This window comes from Corythoichthys intestinalis, chromosome 4 (assembly GCF_030265065.1).
Source record: "Corythoichthys intestinalis isolate RoL2023-P3 chromosome 4, ASM3026506v1, whole genome shotgun sequence".
Classification (NCBI taxonomy): domain Eukaryota; kingdom Metazoa; phylum Chordata; class Actinopteri; order Syngnathiformes; family Syngnathidae; genus Corythoichthys; species Corythoichthys intestinalis.
Genome location: NC_080398.1, coordinates 36576778 through 36592174, shown reverse-complemented (window position 1 = coordinate 36592174; position 15397 = coordinate 36576778). Strand labels below are relative to the sequence as shown.

General features: G+C 37.9%; 1 protein-coding gene across 2 annotated transcripts in view; it reads left to right on the top strand.

Moving 5' to 3' along the window:
• Positions 1–15397, top strand: part of csf3r (colony stimulating factor 3 receptor) — a 126035-nt gene that overhangs the window by 90412 nt on the left and 20226 nt on the right. For both annotated transcript variants that reach the window (XM_057834311.1, XM_057834310.1), the window contains exons 13-18: positions 3060–3115; positions 3318–3389; positions 6895–7194; positions 10863–10995; positions 11073–11239; positions 14089–14249. In XM_057834311.1, coding sequence (XP_057690294.1) covers positions 3329–3389; positions 6895–7194; positions 10863–10995; positions 11073–11239; positions 14089–14249 — 822 coding nt within the window. In that variant the 5' untranslated portion in view covers positions 3060–3115; positions 3318–3328. The remainder of the gene's footprint in view (positions 1–3059; positions 3116–3317; positions 3390–6894; positions 7195–10862; positions 10996–11072; positions 11240–14088; positions 14250–15397) is intronic.

Genomic DNA, 15397 nt, shown 5'->3' with positions numbered 1-15397 from the left:
TAGTATTTTATGTTTACTATAACATATGGATGTGCAATATATGTTTACTTCTGTGGTGAAGGGTCATATGTACAGAACTTCATAAGTTGTGTTATAGAAGCCAGCCAATGCTTTAGTAGCTCAAGCTAGTGTGCTATGCTATACATATAATAGTTCTGTATATAAGTTTATTGTGTAGTTTGTTGTATATTGAGTATTGAATATGTGTATTTTTCTGTTGTACTTTCACAATATTAAGGCGAGTGTCTTCCCATAAAAGCAAGGACAGACCAAGCCTTGTGGTTTATGGAAGTGCATTCATTCTTAGCTGGCTGTCGGGCAGTGCAGAAGTGAACCGCACTGTTTTGTTCATGTCATTATGAAAAATCTGATGAGATCAAAGGCAAATCTATGTTGAATCCACCACTAGTTTTTTTTTTTTTTTTTTAAACCTCCAGGTGTTCAAAAACCCAGGTTATACATTTTAAAAATTATATATTTATTATCGGTTATCGATATCGGTATCGGCTTTGAGGAGCAGGAAGTTATTGATATCGGTATTGGTTTAAAGAAATGGATATCGTGCACCCCTACTAATTATTTCTTCAGTTACTGTTCCAGTTGTTTCATTAATTTTTAGTTAAGGTATTTGGCAGGGGCGGACTGGTAATCTGTGGGTTCTGGAGGATCACAGAACGGCCGGTGCCCTGGACGGCCGGCGGCCGCAATTCATTATTATTCATCACTGTTTCTATCCCCCCTAGCCTCTGATTATCTACAGTTCGCATCCAATCCGACAGGTGGCAGCAATGCGCCTGGCTGTTAGAAGAAAGAAGAAAGCACTGAGTAGCCTTCATTGGTTCCTTGTGCAAGCAAAATAGCGACGAGCGTTAATGCACAATATGGATGGTGGTGGCAAAAAAGAAAAAGAGAAGGGTGGCGCGGAGAAGGTTAGGGAGAAAAAAATTAAAGAAACTGGAGAGGGAAGCATTAAAATGTCATAAGTTGACAAATATTTTCGCAAGCAGCAGTCTGGCTGCAACGGCCAGGTCGGGTAAAAGCAGCCCAGCCCCCGGCGATGGTGAGAGGGAGAGGGGGAGCGGGAGCCGCTCTGTGACGTGCAACCGGTACAGGGAGAGAGAAAAGAAGAGGAAGGGGGCAATGACAAGCTGGTGGAAGTTCCTCAGTCAAGCGCAGGGCAAGTAAAAAGGGATGAAGAGGGTCACTTGCTCGGTGTACTGGCAATTGTTATCCACCAGGTAGCTACATTTTAAATGAAATAAATGACAATTAAAGGGTTAGTGCCAGTGAGTCCATGTACCCGTTTGCAATCATGTCAAGTTAGCTAGTCCTACTATCATTCTCCTCAGAAAAAATATTTTAGATGTAAAACAACGTATGCACACGCAGCAGCAATATTAATGCAGAAGAAATATAACAAAATATTAATAAAATGAATGGTTTCACTTTAAAGTTTAGGTAGTTAAATTGATATGATATATATTTTTAATCATTTATATATCGTTTTGTTTTCTGGTTAATACTTTCCAATAAAGGTTATGTATACAGGATTTGTCTTGAAATGTTTATTGTATTTTCATTGAAATTTATTATTTGTATGGCAAGATTAATTATAGCAGGGGTCTCCAAACCGGTCCTCAAGGGCCGCTGTGGCCCTGGTTTTTGTTTCAACCATCGAGTACCAACAGTTTAACCAATGAAGTTTCTGCTAAAACAAGCAGCACCTGACTGCAATCAACTGATTACACTTTTAAGACACCAGATTGGTGCACAGGTGTTGTCTTGTTATGTAGGAATTAAATCCTAAGCGCTGCGGCCCTATGTGGAATAGTTTGGAGACCACTGAATTATGGCATAAACAATGAAATCATTTTATAGACAGAGATATATAGAGATATATTATAATCCATTGGATACATAAAACTTAAATTATAAGAAATAAATTATTTCATTTGTTTATTCAGGTTGACCATAGAGCTAGACCAGAAAATTAACCCAACTCCAGTTCAGCCTTGCAGTACTTTAAGTGCCCCAAGTCAGAGAGTCACAGGCTAGACACATTTTCTTCATTTTCTCTCAAAGTGCACGAAATTGATGCATTTTACAATAAAATGTTTAAAAAAAAATTTTTTAATCGCCCCTTGGGGGGCATGCCCCCGGACCCCCCTAGGGGGGTCTGTGTTTCCCTTCGTATAGTGATTCTTGTGGGCTGGGCTGAGTCAAAGTCCAGGGCTGCTTTTTAGTCCCAGTCCGCCCCTGGTATTTGGTAACACTTTATTTGACAGTAGTGCCATAAGACTGTCATAAGACCATTCTAATTTTTAAATATGACATTACACTGCCACGAGCATTAACAAATGCTAATGACAGATGTTATTTTGTGTCATCCGGCAAATTATCTCACTTTTGAATAGATGTAAAAGATCTGAGCGGGCCATAAATGGAGTTAGTGACATAATTTGCTGGATGACACTAAATGACATCTGTCATAAGCATAAATGTCTATGATACTGTCATGTCATAATTATGACTGTCTTATTACAGTCTTATGACACCTCTGTCAAATAAAGTGTTGCCTATTAACCCAAATAGATAAACAAATAAGCCGCACTGGATTAAAAACCGCAGGATTCAAAATGAGGGGGGAAAAGTAGTGGTTTATAGTACGAAAATTACGGCATTAGTATAGAAATAGATTTGACTATAAAGCACACAAGTCATATTGTTGGAAAGTTCGTCATTCAGTGTTTGATCTTTTTGATATTCACGCCCTGTTTGAAATCAATGGCTCCCAATGACGGGGACAGACATCTAATCTGAAATGGGAGGGTTGGCAGTGATCATTCGCTGCCACCCTCTCGCGGTTCAAATGGATTGGACGTCTATCACAGTCAATGGGAGCGGGTTAACAGTCGCATTACTTTAGCACAACGTTTTGCTACTCTAATACTGAAGTTGATTAATATGCTCCGTGTTCAAAATGAAAAGCAAACATCCAATTATTATAGTCTAGATGAAGTCAACTCCTAAAATTACTTTGTGTTTTTTTTTTCTTTCAGTCCAGTGCAGACAAGTAAAATCCCAACTTCAGCGAGGTTTTGATGTGTGTGGAATGGTGAGTAGTTCAAAGACACTGTCATTCTTTTTAGAATAGATGACATGACATTACAGGTGAAATTTAGTGGAGAATCACTCCCATCAGCTATTTTTTTTATCCTTCATCCATCTCATGCAGTAATTTATAACCAATAACTAAAAAACATGGATGACACATCTTGAAAATGTGACTGCGTGCATTATTTTGGGCTGCTTGACAGGTTTTCCCGTCATGGCGGCCGCGTGGGTGTCAGTGCTCTTCATGCTGGCGGCCGCGAACGCCGCGGAAAACGGTGAGTGTCGCTTTTACGGAGGACGTAGCGATGGAAAATAGCGAACGCGAGATGATGATTGCCCTCGTCGTCGCATTGGGATTACTTGGCTGTCAAAATTCTGGGAGGGTTCGTGGCATATTCTTAATTGGCTTTAGAAAATGTCATGCATTCTAGTGTAAAACAAAAAAAGTACACAGTAGTGTTGGGCAAGCACATATGATACGTAAAAATGAATGTTATTATATGAGAAAAAGGACATTGCTTTATTTGCATATTTATAACATTACAGAAACTAGGAATGGGAACCTCTTGTTACCTCACGATACGATACGATTTGCAATTCAAAGCTCACGATAACGATGATCTGACGATATGGCGATACAACGAATATCGATACATTGGTCAGGAAAACATTCTAGGGTATTCTACAAACAACTAATAAACAGAAAAGCTTCTGCTGCGAAATGGAATGAGTTTATCACTGGTAGACGTCCAATCCATCTGAACTGGGAGGGTCCCATCCCTCCCACTTCAAATTGAACGTCTATGGCCGTCAGTGGCAGCCAATGCCAGGCAATGAGGTAACTTTGGTCCATTTAAGGTCATTTACCTGTCGATTTTCAGTTACTTCCTGTTGATTTTGGGGTATTTTATGGGTCACTTCCTGTTTATTTTGTGTTACAGAACAGGACGTGACCTGGGAATCACCCAAATGATTAGGCAGTGACTCAAACTTAACAGTAAATGACCTGGAAATGAACAGCAAGTGACCTGTAAATGCCCCGAAAATCAGACAGAATGACTGCGAATGGTCTGGTTTCGAATTAGTGCTGCAACAATTAATCGATTAACTCGAGTATTCGATTAGAAAAAAGATTCAAATTAACTTTTGCTGCTTCGAGTAGTCGTTTAATGAAAGTGGCGTTGTAATGGTTTGTTTTGAAAGTGTTTGCATTCATTTTTATTTATTTTGGTGGATACACGGCGCTCTAGTCTACCTCATTTCACATGGCTGAATCCATCTGCACCCTGTTATGACCAACATAAGCTAAGTTTCTGTTTGAGCTAACGATTTTTTGAATGCATTCGTAATTTAGTTTAAAGGTGTATTTAGCCATTTTTTGTGGGAATATGTGTCTGGGCCATTAGTTAAGAGCATTGTAAAAAAGCGTTAGTATTTTATAGCATTTAAGCTAGCTGACGTTTGCTATCTAAGTTAGCCAATTTTTCTTTTGTTGTACATAGATCCTCTTTGTTTGTTTTTTTTATGTACCGTGTGAGGCTCAGCTCAGGTATTTTAATTTTTTATGTTCCTTATCCGATTACTTGAACTAAATAGTTCATCGATTAATCGACTACTAAAATAATCGATAGCTGCAGCGCTATTTCGAATGAACAAATGTTCGCAGTCTAAATGGATTGGGCGTCGACCACCGTCAATGGCAGCCTTAGAGTTACTTGAGACACTATTATGATGGAAGATTTTGATAGCAACTTGTTGGTCCCTTTTTTGTTTGTTTGTTTGTTTGTTTGTTTGTTTTTTTAAACATTGACACCTTTTTAAAACGATATCTCCATTCTTGGCAGGAGCATATCGATAACCTTTTGGGATACAAAGTATCACAATACTGTATATCACCATTTCGATATTTTGTCACACCCCTAACGGAAACAACGTGGTCTTTTTTATGAGAAAAATAAATGGTCATTTTATGGGATTGAAGTCATTTTTAGATGGGGCTTGGCAAGCCAAAGGCCCGAATAGTAAAATTCCTTCTCTTGTTTTCCTTCGGCGCACCGCAGAGCCAAAAACCGTTTGACCGACCGTCACTGTTCAACTATGACAATAACGAAAATTTTCGCGTGATGCAGGGAATTTTTTGAATGACCCGTTTGCCCGTTAACACGCGTTTTTTTAGAGGAAATAATATGTATATATACCGTAATTTTTGCACAAAAAGGCACATCGTTTGGCCGCCACCAGACAAATATGACACGAAAACGACATTTGTTCATAGATAAACCACACTGGACTATAAGCCACAGCTGTCCTCACTGTATTATGGGAAATTTATACCAAAAGAAATTAAACGGTAACACTTTATTTGACAGCGGCATCATACGACTGTCATAAGACCAAATGAACCACCATGTAGCTTTGAACCAATTGGCTGTAAAGCTTCATTTGGCCATCACTGCCCCCTTGGGGGAGACGGTCCCCCTCTGTTGCCACCTGCTGTCAACACTGTCGTTGTCCAACATGCCCCCTAGTATGCATTGCAGTGCTACAGATGTAAATAACTTAAAAAATCATGTTCTGTGCTAATTATTTCTTCAGTTACTGTTCCAGTTGTTTCACTGATTGCAAGTTATGGTATTTCGTAACACTTATTTGAAAGTGGCGCAATAAGAAGATTGTCTAAGTCATTAGACAATCAGAATTATGACATGACAGTCTCATGAGATGAGACATTATTAACCCAAATAATAAAACAAATAAGCCACACTGGACTGTAAGCCGTGGGATTCAAAATGAAGGAAAAAGGTAGCGGTTTATAGTCCGAAAATTACGGTATATACTATATGTATATATATTAGAGCTGTCAAATTTATCGCGTTAAAGGGCGGTAATTAATTTTTTAAATTAATCACGTTAAAATATTTGACGCAATTAATGCATGCACGGAATGACCCATTCATGCGTTGCCTCAAATAGTTTACGATGGCGCTGTTTTAGCACATTGAGAGCAAGATGGCAGAAAAATGCGAGTGGACACAGGCGTTCATTGGACCGCGCCTTTTATTAGCTTACTAACACTACTAACAGTCATGGTTGCCCAACTTCCCATCATGCATTTAGGCGGAGCGAGAGACGATCTTTATCTTAACAGGCCTAATTGAACACAACGCAGAACATACTGTATACCATTTGCAGCCAGCACTGACAGTCATGGTTGCCCAACTTCTCATCATGCATTTGGGCGGAACAGTTAAGTCGCTACAGTATCATTTAGTGAAAGCACAACAAAAATCTCAACAACAACAAAAAATGTTCACAAAAAGAAAAGCGACGTGGCTGAAAATGAAAATATTAAGAGCGGTTTTAATATAAAATTACTATATGTACTCACATTTATCTTTTAAGAACCACAAGTCTTTCTGTCCGTGGATCCCTTTAACAGAAAGAATGTTAATAATTTTAATGGCATGTTGTGGATTTATTGTTATAATAAACAAATACAGTACTTATGTACAGTATGTTGAATGTTTATGTCCGTCTTGTGTCTTATCTTTCCATTCCAACAATAATTTACAGAAAAATATGGCAATTTTAGAGATGGTTTGAATTGCGATCAATTACGATTAATTTTTAAGATGTGATTAACTGGATTAGAAATTTTAATCGTTTGACAGCCCTAATAGATAGATAGATACATACATACATAAAAGTGTGAGCTAAAATGGAAAATTATCAAGTTACCACATTCAAATGACACCATTCTACTAAACTATATTCTTTCAGACAATGACAGGCGACCATGTGCGAGCATCCACGTTACCAGTTCAGTGGTGACCATGGGTTCGCCCGTCAACGCCACCTGCATCATCGACACCAACTGCTTCGGCATGGCCACTATAAGCGGCAGCATCGAATGGCAGCTCGGTGACCAGGTCCTTCCCGGCATTGTTTCACCATCCAACGGGAGCATCACAGCCTCTCAACTGGAAATCCTCTCTTTCAACTACACGAGGGCCACCCTCACCTGCAGTATCCGGGGCTCGCCCAGCCTGATCGTCGCAGGGGTGCAAATTCAGGCCGGATGTAAGAAAAATGTGGATGGCAGCGTGTTAATGGCGCTTTGAAATATGACAAGAAGTGACTTCAAAATGATAGCAGACCAGATTTTTTTACATAAATCCATAAAAAAGTGGCAGAAAAGGCTAAATAATAATGAAACTAGAACCTACCATAATTTTCGGACTATAAGCCGCACCTGACTATAAGCCGCCACCCACCACATTTGAAACAAAAATGACATTTGTTCATAGACAAGCCGCACTGGACTATAAGCCGCAGCTGTCCTCACTGTATGATAGGATATTTACACCAAAAGATAATAACCGGTATCACCGTATTTGACAGCGGCATCATAAGATTGTCATAAGAACAAATGAAGTGACCTGCTGTCAACACAGTTGTAATTCAACATACCTCCTAACATGCATTGCAGTGCTACAGATTCTTGTTCTGTGCTATTTATGTCTTCAGTTACTGTTCCAGTTGTTTCATTAAAGGGTATGAAAACACTAAGGGGCTGTGAGATATCAATAGAACCGTTATGTGGCAAGATAACAAATATTAATAAAGTTAACAAAAAAATAAATCGCATTCATGAGCAATTATCGAAAATAGATCGAAAATTACGAACATTTCCGAAAGTATTCCGGAAACAGCCGAATGGGGCGAAGACGTCATAACAAGGAAACAAAAGGTCGAGGCAGGTGCCATCGTTGTTTATCGACGACAGAGTTGCGTTCGTGTTTTATCAAAAAATCGCTGAAATGGTTCAAACCTGTCATGCTATGTGGTTTACAAATAGCCATTTGTCGCAATGTAGTACCCATGAGTTCCCGAACGCGAGAAAAAGAGCTGGACTACGCAGACAATGAGTAAAGTTCGTCCGTGCTAAGAGGGCTAATTTTGCAGACCCAGCCTCTGGCACGGTTTTGTGTGGCGCGCATTTTACACCTGAAAGCTATATGAACTATGGACAAATGAAATCAGGTTTTGCTAAGAAATTGCTGCTGAAAGCAGATGCGTTGCCCACCTACACGCGCAGCCACCGAAATGTCCCGAGATAACTAGAAAGAGGACGATGACTGGTTCTGATGAGACCACCCCACCACCCCAGGCAAAGCAAATGGCCAGAGTGAGTACTCTTTTCTAATAAAAAACATATCACGCATTGGATATAGGACTGGACACATGTATAAATTATCGCTCATAAAATATATAGAACAAATCCTCTAATCCCATTCATATTTGTGTCGGTTGGCAGAGCGAAAACCGACGATAGCACATTAAATGATAATTATTCTATACATTATTTTGCGGTCACGGTGTATCAACTTCTCAAAAAGAAATACAAAACTAACCATTCGGTGTTTCTGTTGCCGCCGGTGTTTCATCAGTGTGATTGCTCCCCTCAATGATCCTTTCATTAGGCTGCATTGGCTTTCGTTTGGGCTCAAATTGATAACCCAAAACACCAAAGAAAGGTTCATAACTCTCCTCGTCACCATAAGAAGAATGTTCGTTATGTCGGATTCGTCGCTGCAACTAAAAACAAAATTGTCCGCCATCATCGCCGAAAATTCAGTACTAAGCACTGAGCCGGTTGTTTCCTTATAGTGACGTCACGCACACACTATGCTAGATTTCCTGCATCTCGGGGGCGGGTCGTTTTAGCATGACAATCTACCTAATTTCTATCATTTTCTTGGTGTTGCGATGTGTGTAATTACACGAAGTGGCATGATATGAATTCAAAAGGCATGCGTTGATGAATAAATGATGGAATATTAGATTTTCCCCAGGTGTTGTCATACCCTTTAATTGTTAGTTAAGGTATTTGGTAACACTTTATTTGACAGTGGCGCCATAAGACTGTCATAAGACAATCATAATTATGACATGACAATGTCATGAACATTAATTAATGCTTATAACAGATGTCATTTAGTGTCATGCGACAAATGACCTTACTTTTGATGATGACACTTAATGACATCTGTCATAAGCATTCATTAATGCCCATGATACTGTCATGTCATTGTTATGACGGTCTTATGACACCACTGCAAAAATAAAGTGTTACCTATTAACCTCAATAAATCAACAAAAAGGCAGTTCTGGACTATAAGCCGCAGGATTCAAAATGAGGGAATAACGTAGCAGCTAATAGTCCGAATATTACGGGAATCAGTCTTCCTTTCTCAGTTGCCTTCTCCCAACCACTAAAAAAATCTCTAAACAGATGTTGATGTCACACCAAGAATGAGTTGCAGATTTTTGCAGTTTTTGTGTGACAGGTCTATCAACATGTACTAGCTAGTAGAGGTGTGCAAAATTTCCGATTCTTAGATTATTCGCGATTCGGCCGTGGAAGATTCGAGAACGATTCACAAACATCCAAATTCCGATTATTGAAATATGCCAAGTAAAGCGGATGTACAACAAACTCAGCGCGCCGCGCGGACTTCAGGGCACAATGAGGAAGAACGCAGCGAGAGTAGCTAAACATCATGCTTCTCATTACCCGGCCCCTCGGGTAATGCCAATGCTCAACTCACGGCTCTAGCTCAACTCATGCCACGAGATAAAAAAACACAACAACATTCCTGACTGCTGCCGAAAAGCTGCTACAAAGTACGTCATCCACATAACGTTACGGTAGATATCATGTATATAGGACTAGATGCACTAAAGAATCGGTAGCGGTAGCAGCACATCTACAAAAAGCTAGATGCGGGCGTTAGTAAACGGCCGCCATCTTCAAGCAGTACACTTCCCTGCAAGGCTGTTGTAGCGAACCTTCCAAGCAAACCTAATTATCTTTTTATCTGAAATACTCCTAAATCGGTAAAATATTGACTTGAATCTGTCTTTAAAATAGTTTGAAAACTTTCACATGTCGAAAGTAGACAAAAGGGAAATTATGGAATAACGGGAGCAATTTTAACAACTTTAACGGTTGATTCACAACATTAAATTAATTGAATGTAGTTTAAAGCTACTGTTACAGAATGGGGACTGGAGTTTTTTTATTTACTGTTATTTTTGTATATTTGTTTACTGCTATATGTTAACTTGATACTGAAATAGTAGTTTGGTTTAGCCTGAGAGTATTTTTGAACAATTTTGGAACTAATACACAAAACATTTAATTTAAAAAAAAAAAAAAAAAAAGATGGGGGGTGCATCAATAATCGTTTTATAATCGAATCGGAGCCTCTGAATCGTAATCGTAATCGAATCGTTAGGTGCCCAAAGATTCCCAGCTCTACTAGCTAGCGCAGCACTGGAACCCCCAGCATGATCATCAATTATAGTTGCGACGTCACACCCAGAAATGCTGAACAAAAAGTGAGTGTTCCCAGATACAAAGTTCTTGATGCAGGAGCATAGTTAATTAATTGATTAATTAGCATAATTAATTTTTAAGATGTGATTAACGCGATTAAAAATTTTAATCGTTTGACAGCCCTACAAAATATACAATATTTTTTTTTAAATGTCTTGTCATTTTTGGGGGGGGGCAGCCAACTACAATTTCATACATTTATGTATGAATGGAATTAAAGTCAAATGGTTAAATAGAGCCAAATTTGTTTTCTACATATAAGATTACATTAATGCAGTCATTTTAATTTTTTGAAGTGGTCACCATTTCTTAGCACCTTCAATTCATGCAATTCTCTGTACTGTAGATCCACCCTCAGTACCACAGAATTTGAGCTGTCAGACCAATCTCTCCTTGCCTGAAATCCTGACTTGTAAGTGGGAAGTAAACCAACCGGACACTGGCTTACCCACCAACTACACCCTCCACACACGGTTTTGGTAAATATAAAAATAACATTCTTGCTCTTGTTGGAATAGTAAAAGTGTAGCATCTTCCTTTGGGTTGTCTGCATCAGGGATTTGAAGTGGAACCACACTTACAAGATACCGCCAGGGGCCCGCAGCTTCACCATCCCTCGAAGCGGCTTTGTCTTCTTCACCGATATGGAAATCTACGTGAAGGCAGTCAATGAGCTCGGAGAGACAAACTCGGCGAGCCTCATTCTGGAACCTGTCAGCTCAGGTAGTCAGTTTGAGAAATGGAGGGTTTTAATTCTACTGCTTACTAGCAGTGTTGCTTTTAGCAGCCCTTTTCATTTTCATCGTTTGGACGCAAATACTTATTAGTATTAGTCATATTTTATTCATTTTAAAATGTGTTTGTCTTTGTCTAGGTTTTGATAAAAACTCGGACAAATTTTGTCTAGTTTTAGTTAACGTTTTCGTCTGTAGATATCAGAGGTTTTAGTCAAAAAATAAATAACAAGCACATATTGTAGCATCTACAAGGACAACAGCAACTTGGTAATGATAACACCATGTAACAAATATTTTGTTCCCAGGTTCTTAGTGGTATTTCCTATTTTGTCTCATCGCATTGACATATAAAAACACTTTTGTTTCCCAAAAAGTTTGTGGTAATGACTTTGAAATTCTATTTTCCAACTTTCTTTAACCCTTTAACACCTAAGCCTATTTTGGCCCAATTTGCATGCCTTTCATGTTGCCTTTATATTTCAAAGAAAAAATTGTTCACAATGGCCAAGTTGGGTCCCTTTTTTCAGGATACCTTGAACTTCATGTCCAAATTGTTTGTTTTCTTCACTGACCAATTTAAATCCACATTTTGGACCCAAAAAGACAAAAAAATCCCAAAATCTTTTTTCAAAATTTGTAATGTTGATGTCCCACTGACAACCAAACGTGCTCGACCAACCGTTTTGAAGCTTGATAATATTTATTTAACTTGCTAGGATAAACATTCAATAGAAAAAAAATAAGATTGAATAGTTTTATGTTTGACAATTCAACACAAGCAGCAGGTATGATCATAGGCGTTTTTGGCCTTTACACATACTATGGTAAAAACAGGTTATATACAGTGCAAAATGGTGAGAAAAAAAATATATATATCATCCAACACAAAAAGGGTTTGGAGGATATCTCTGTGAAGTTAGGTATTGTACCCATCACCTTATGAAAGGTATATATGTACATGCAATTGAGCTTCTCGAACACACATCTATATAAAAATTGAAAAGATTCATAGTGAAGAAAAAATATATATAACATTGAAAAAAAGTATTTTCAAAAATATTGACAAGTAGTTCAGTTCAATTCAATTTTTTCAGGCTTTTTTTTTTTTTTTTGCGCACTCAATAAAGTTTGTTTTTGAACAGGTCACTGAGCTGCGTCACATACAACGTCACACAGCCTAGTCTTCGGCCGTTTGAGTGCTGCTGTCACTTCTACTCATCGAGATGCCGACTAATCCGAGGAAAACAACGACAAATACGGCTCATCCTATTCCTTGAGTTAATGTAAAAAATGCATTAGCTTGCGCTAGATTTAGTTTTCGATTCATTCTGCACGTTCCAAATTCGCTCGCTCAATCCAACCGGCCGTTGCTTGCTTTGCGTGTCTCCCTTTCCTTAGTTGGCGCCGAGCTCGGCAATTTATTAAAAATGTTCACATAAGGTTCGTCCTTCTTGACATCACAACGGCTCTTGGGATATGTAGTCTTTTGTGCTGTTTTCGGTTTTGAAAAAAGACAAGAAATTATGGAAATATGGAGATAGACACATGGTCCATGCAGCATTCTAATGCATATTTATGAGTGCAATAAAACTATAAAACTCAAATGACATTATCTCCTGTTTTACCTGGTCAATTGACTTCAAATAAAAACTGGTGTGGACATCAACTTCTGTACTTTCAAATGAGAGAAACCAGGGGCACGTGTGTGACGTAATTACAGCGTTACGAGGCTTCAAAGATGATATGCGTAAACGTGTCGCATCCGACACGTTCAGTGTTAAAGGGTTAATGTTGTACTTTCTAATGTTTTTAATCATAGATGTACATTTTCCTTAGACTTAGTTTGACCTGAAACACGAAGAAATGAAATTTAACATAAATATTTTCTGCATAACTAGGACGTAAAATCAGAAATTTTGAATATAGCCTTTAATTTTAACAAAAGCAAACTTTTACCTTTTTTAGTGGCACTTTTTCATTTACTTTGGACCCAAGCAACACAAATAAAATAATTACAAACCAGGAACATTTTTTTTTCTGCAACATGGTGGAATACATACTAAGAAGGAAAACAGTACATTAGTTTCAATCAATAATTCTTACCTGGAAGCCACAAACTGTATGGAAAACAGAAAGTTGTCCGAGAGTTTAAGAGGACGCTGAAGTTTATGCTAATCCTAACGCGAATGCTATGCTAATGCTACAAGTTACATTTAGTGTGTGATCGCTCAGCACAGACCTTTAAAGGCCGAAGCAACATTGCTTTTTCTCTCTTGCCAAGATAAGACAACAAATCTTATCATGCGTTTCAAAACAAGCAAGCCTGGAGTGCAGTCTAGCTTGAAGGACATCCTTAAACACCTATGGTGGAGAGCAGAGCACATGTCCCATGAGTGACACGGCCCAAACACTTCTACGAAACAAGCAGAAATACTACACGTTTAACAAGATAATGTCACGCATTGTGAACATATGGCGGAAATTATGTCGCATTTTTGTCTCGTTGTCGTCTCGTCAGACGAAAACTGGAATTAGTGTCGTTATATTTTGGTCTCCTAAGACATGTTTTTAGCCGTCGTCGTCACGTCACAGTCATGGAAAAAAATTGTTCGTCAACAAAATATTTTCATTATCGTCATCATTGACGAAAACAACAATGCAATCAATTCCAATTACGTGATCGGAAATCGATACAAAATCAGTTGACAGTATGTGATTTGGACATCAGTACTTCTTACAATTCAACAAACAGTTCCTAGGCTGGGTCAATAACTTCTGAGTTAAGAGGAGGCATTGTACGTCATTAACTTTTTCTCATATCCTTTTACATTCCAGCTAAATTTGACCGGCCAGAGATTGCAGAGCTACAAGCGTGGGGTTTTGGATGCCTCAGGGTACATTGGAAGTTTTACAAGGACCAGAACTGGATCACTGAATATGTCAGTCTTGAGGTCCGACTCAAGACGGGGGAGAACAGCATGTGGAACCAGCGACCAGTGAGTACGCAGTGCGACTATTACAATGATGTACTGTATTACGAGTATAATTTGTAATATGAAAAAGCTCGTCACTAAATTTATTTATTCTGTGTTTCTAAAAGTGTGGCACAAATATCACCAGTGGTATGCTGGCTCCCTCTAGTGGTATGCAGAAGATTGAATTAAACATTAAAACACCCTTTTTATCGATTGCATTAATACAGTACTTCTATGGAGGTAGATTTGTGTATTTATTATTAAATTTTAAAAAAAGTTGCTTAAATCAAATAAAAAGTTGCTTCAATCAAAATATATAAATTCAATCGAAGAAAAAGTCACTTCAATCAAAAAAAAATGTGTTTGTATGCAAAAATAAATTTGAAACTAAAAAAAATATGTTTGAAAACTATTTTTCTTTGATTAAATTTTTTTTTTTTGATTTGAGTCAAGTTTTTTTTTTTTTTATTGAAACAACATTTTTGATTGAAGTCATGTAATTTTGCGTTTGGACCACATTTTGGCAAGGACATTTGTGTCTTTATTATGCAATCAAATAATAAGTTGCCTCAAACAAAAAAATATATATTTTCAAAAGAAAAATCACTTCGATCAAAAATTTTAAAAAATTCAATCGTAGAAAAAAAGGTTTGACTGTGAAAAAATATTTGAGACTCAGAAATTCGCATTTGAACACTTTATTTTTCATTCAAACCGTTTTCTTTGATTGAAGCAATCCTTTTTGTGTTTGAGCCATATTAGGGGTAGGACATTTGTGTCTAAATCATTCAATCGCAATAAAAGTTGCTTTAATCAAAAAACTATTTTTAATCAAAGAAAAACAATCATTTGCAAAAATCTATATTTTTTGAAAATATTTTTTTTTTTATTTGAAACATATTTTTTTTATTGAAGCGTCACTTTTTTGAAAAGCAAAAAGTTTTAAACTTTTTTTTTTTTTTTTAAGTGGAAAAACTTTTGAACACACTTTTTTTTTAAGTGGAAAAACTTTTGGAGGCACTTTTTTTCAATTGAATCATTTTGACAAAAAGATTCAACTTCAACGCTAGTTCCGGTGTGTTTGAGTGGCAGGTGACTCCGCCAATGGCATAAAAGTATGAAGCAAGAATAATGGCCATCAGGGCTCCATCCAGCCATCGGAGACTTCG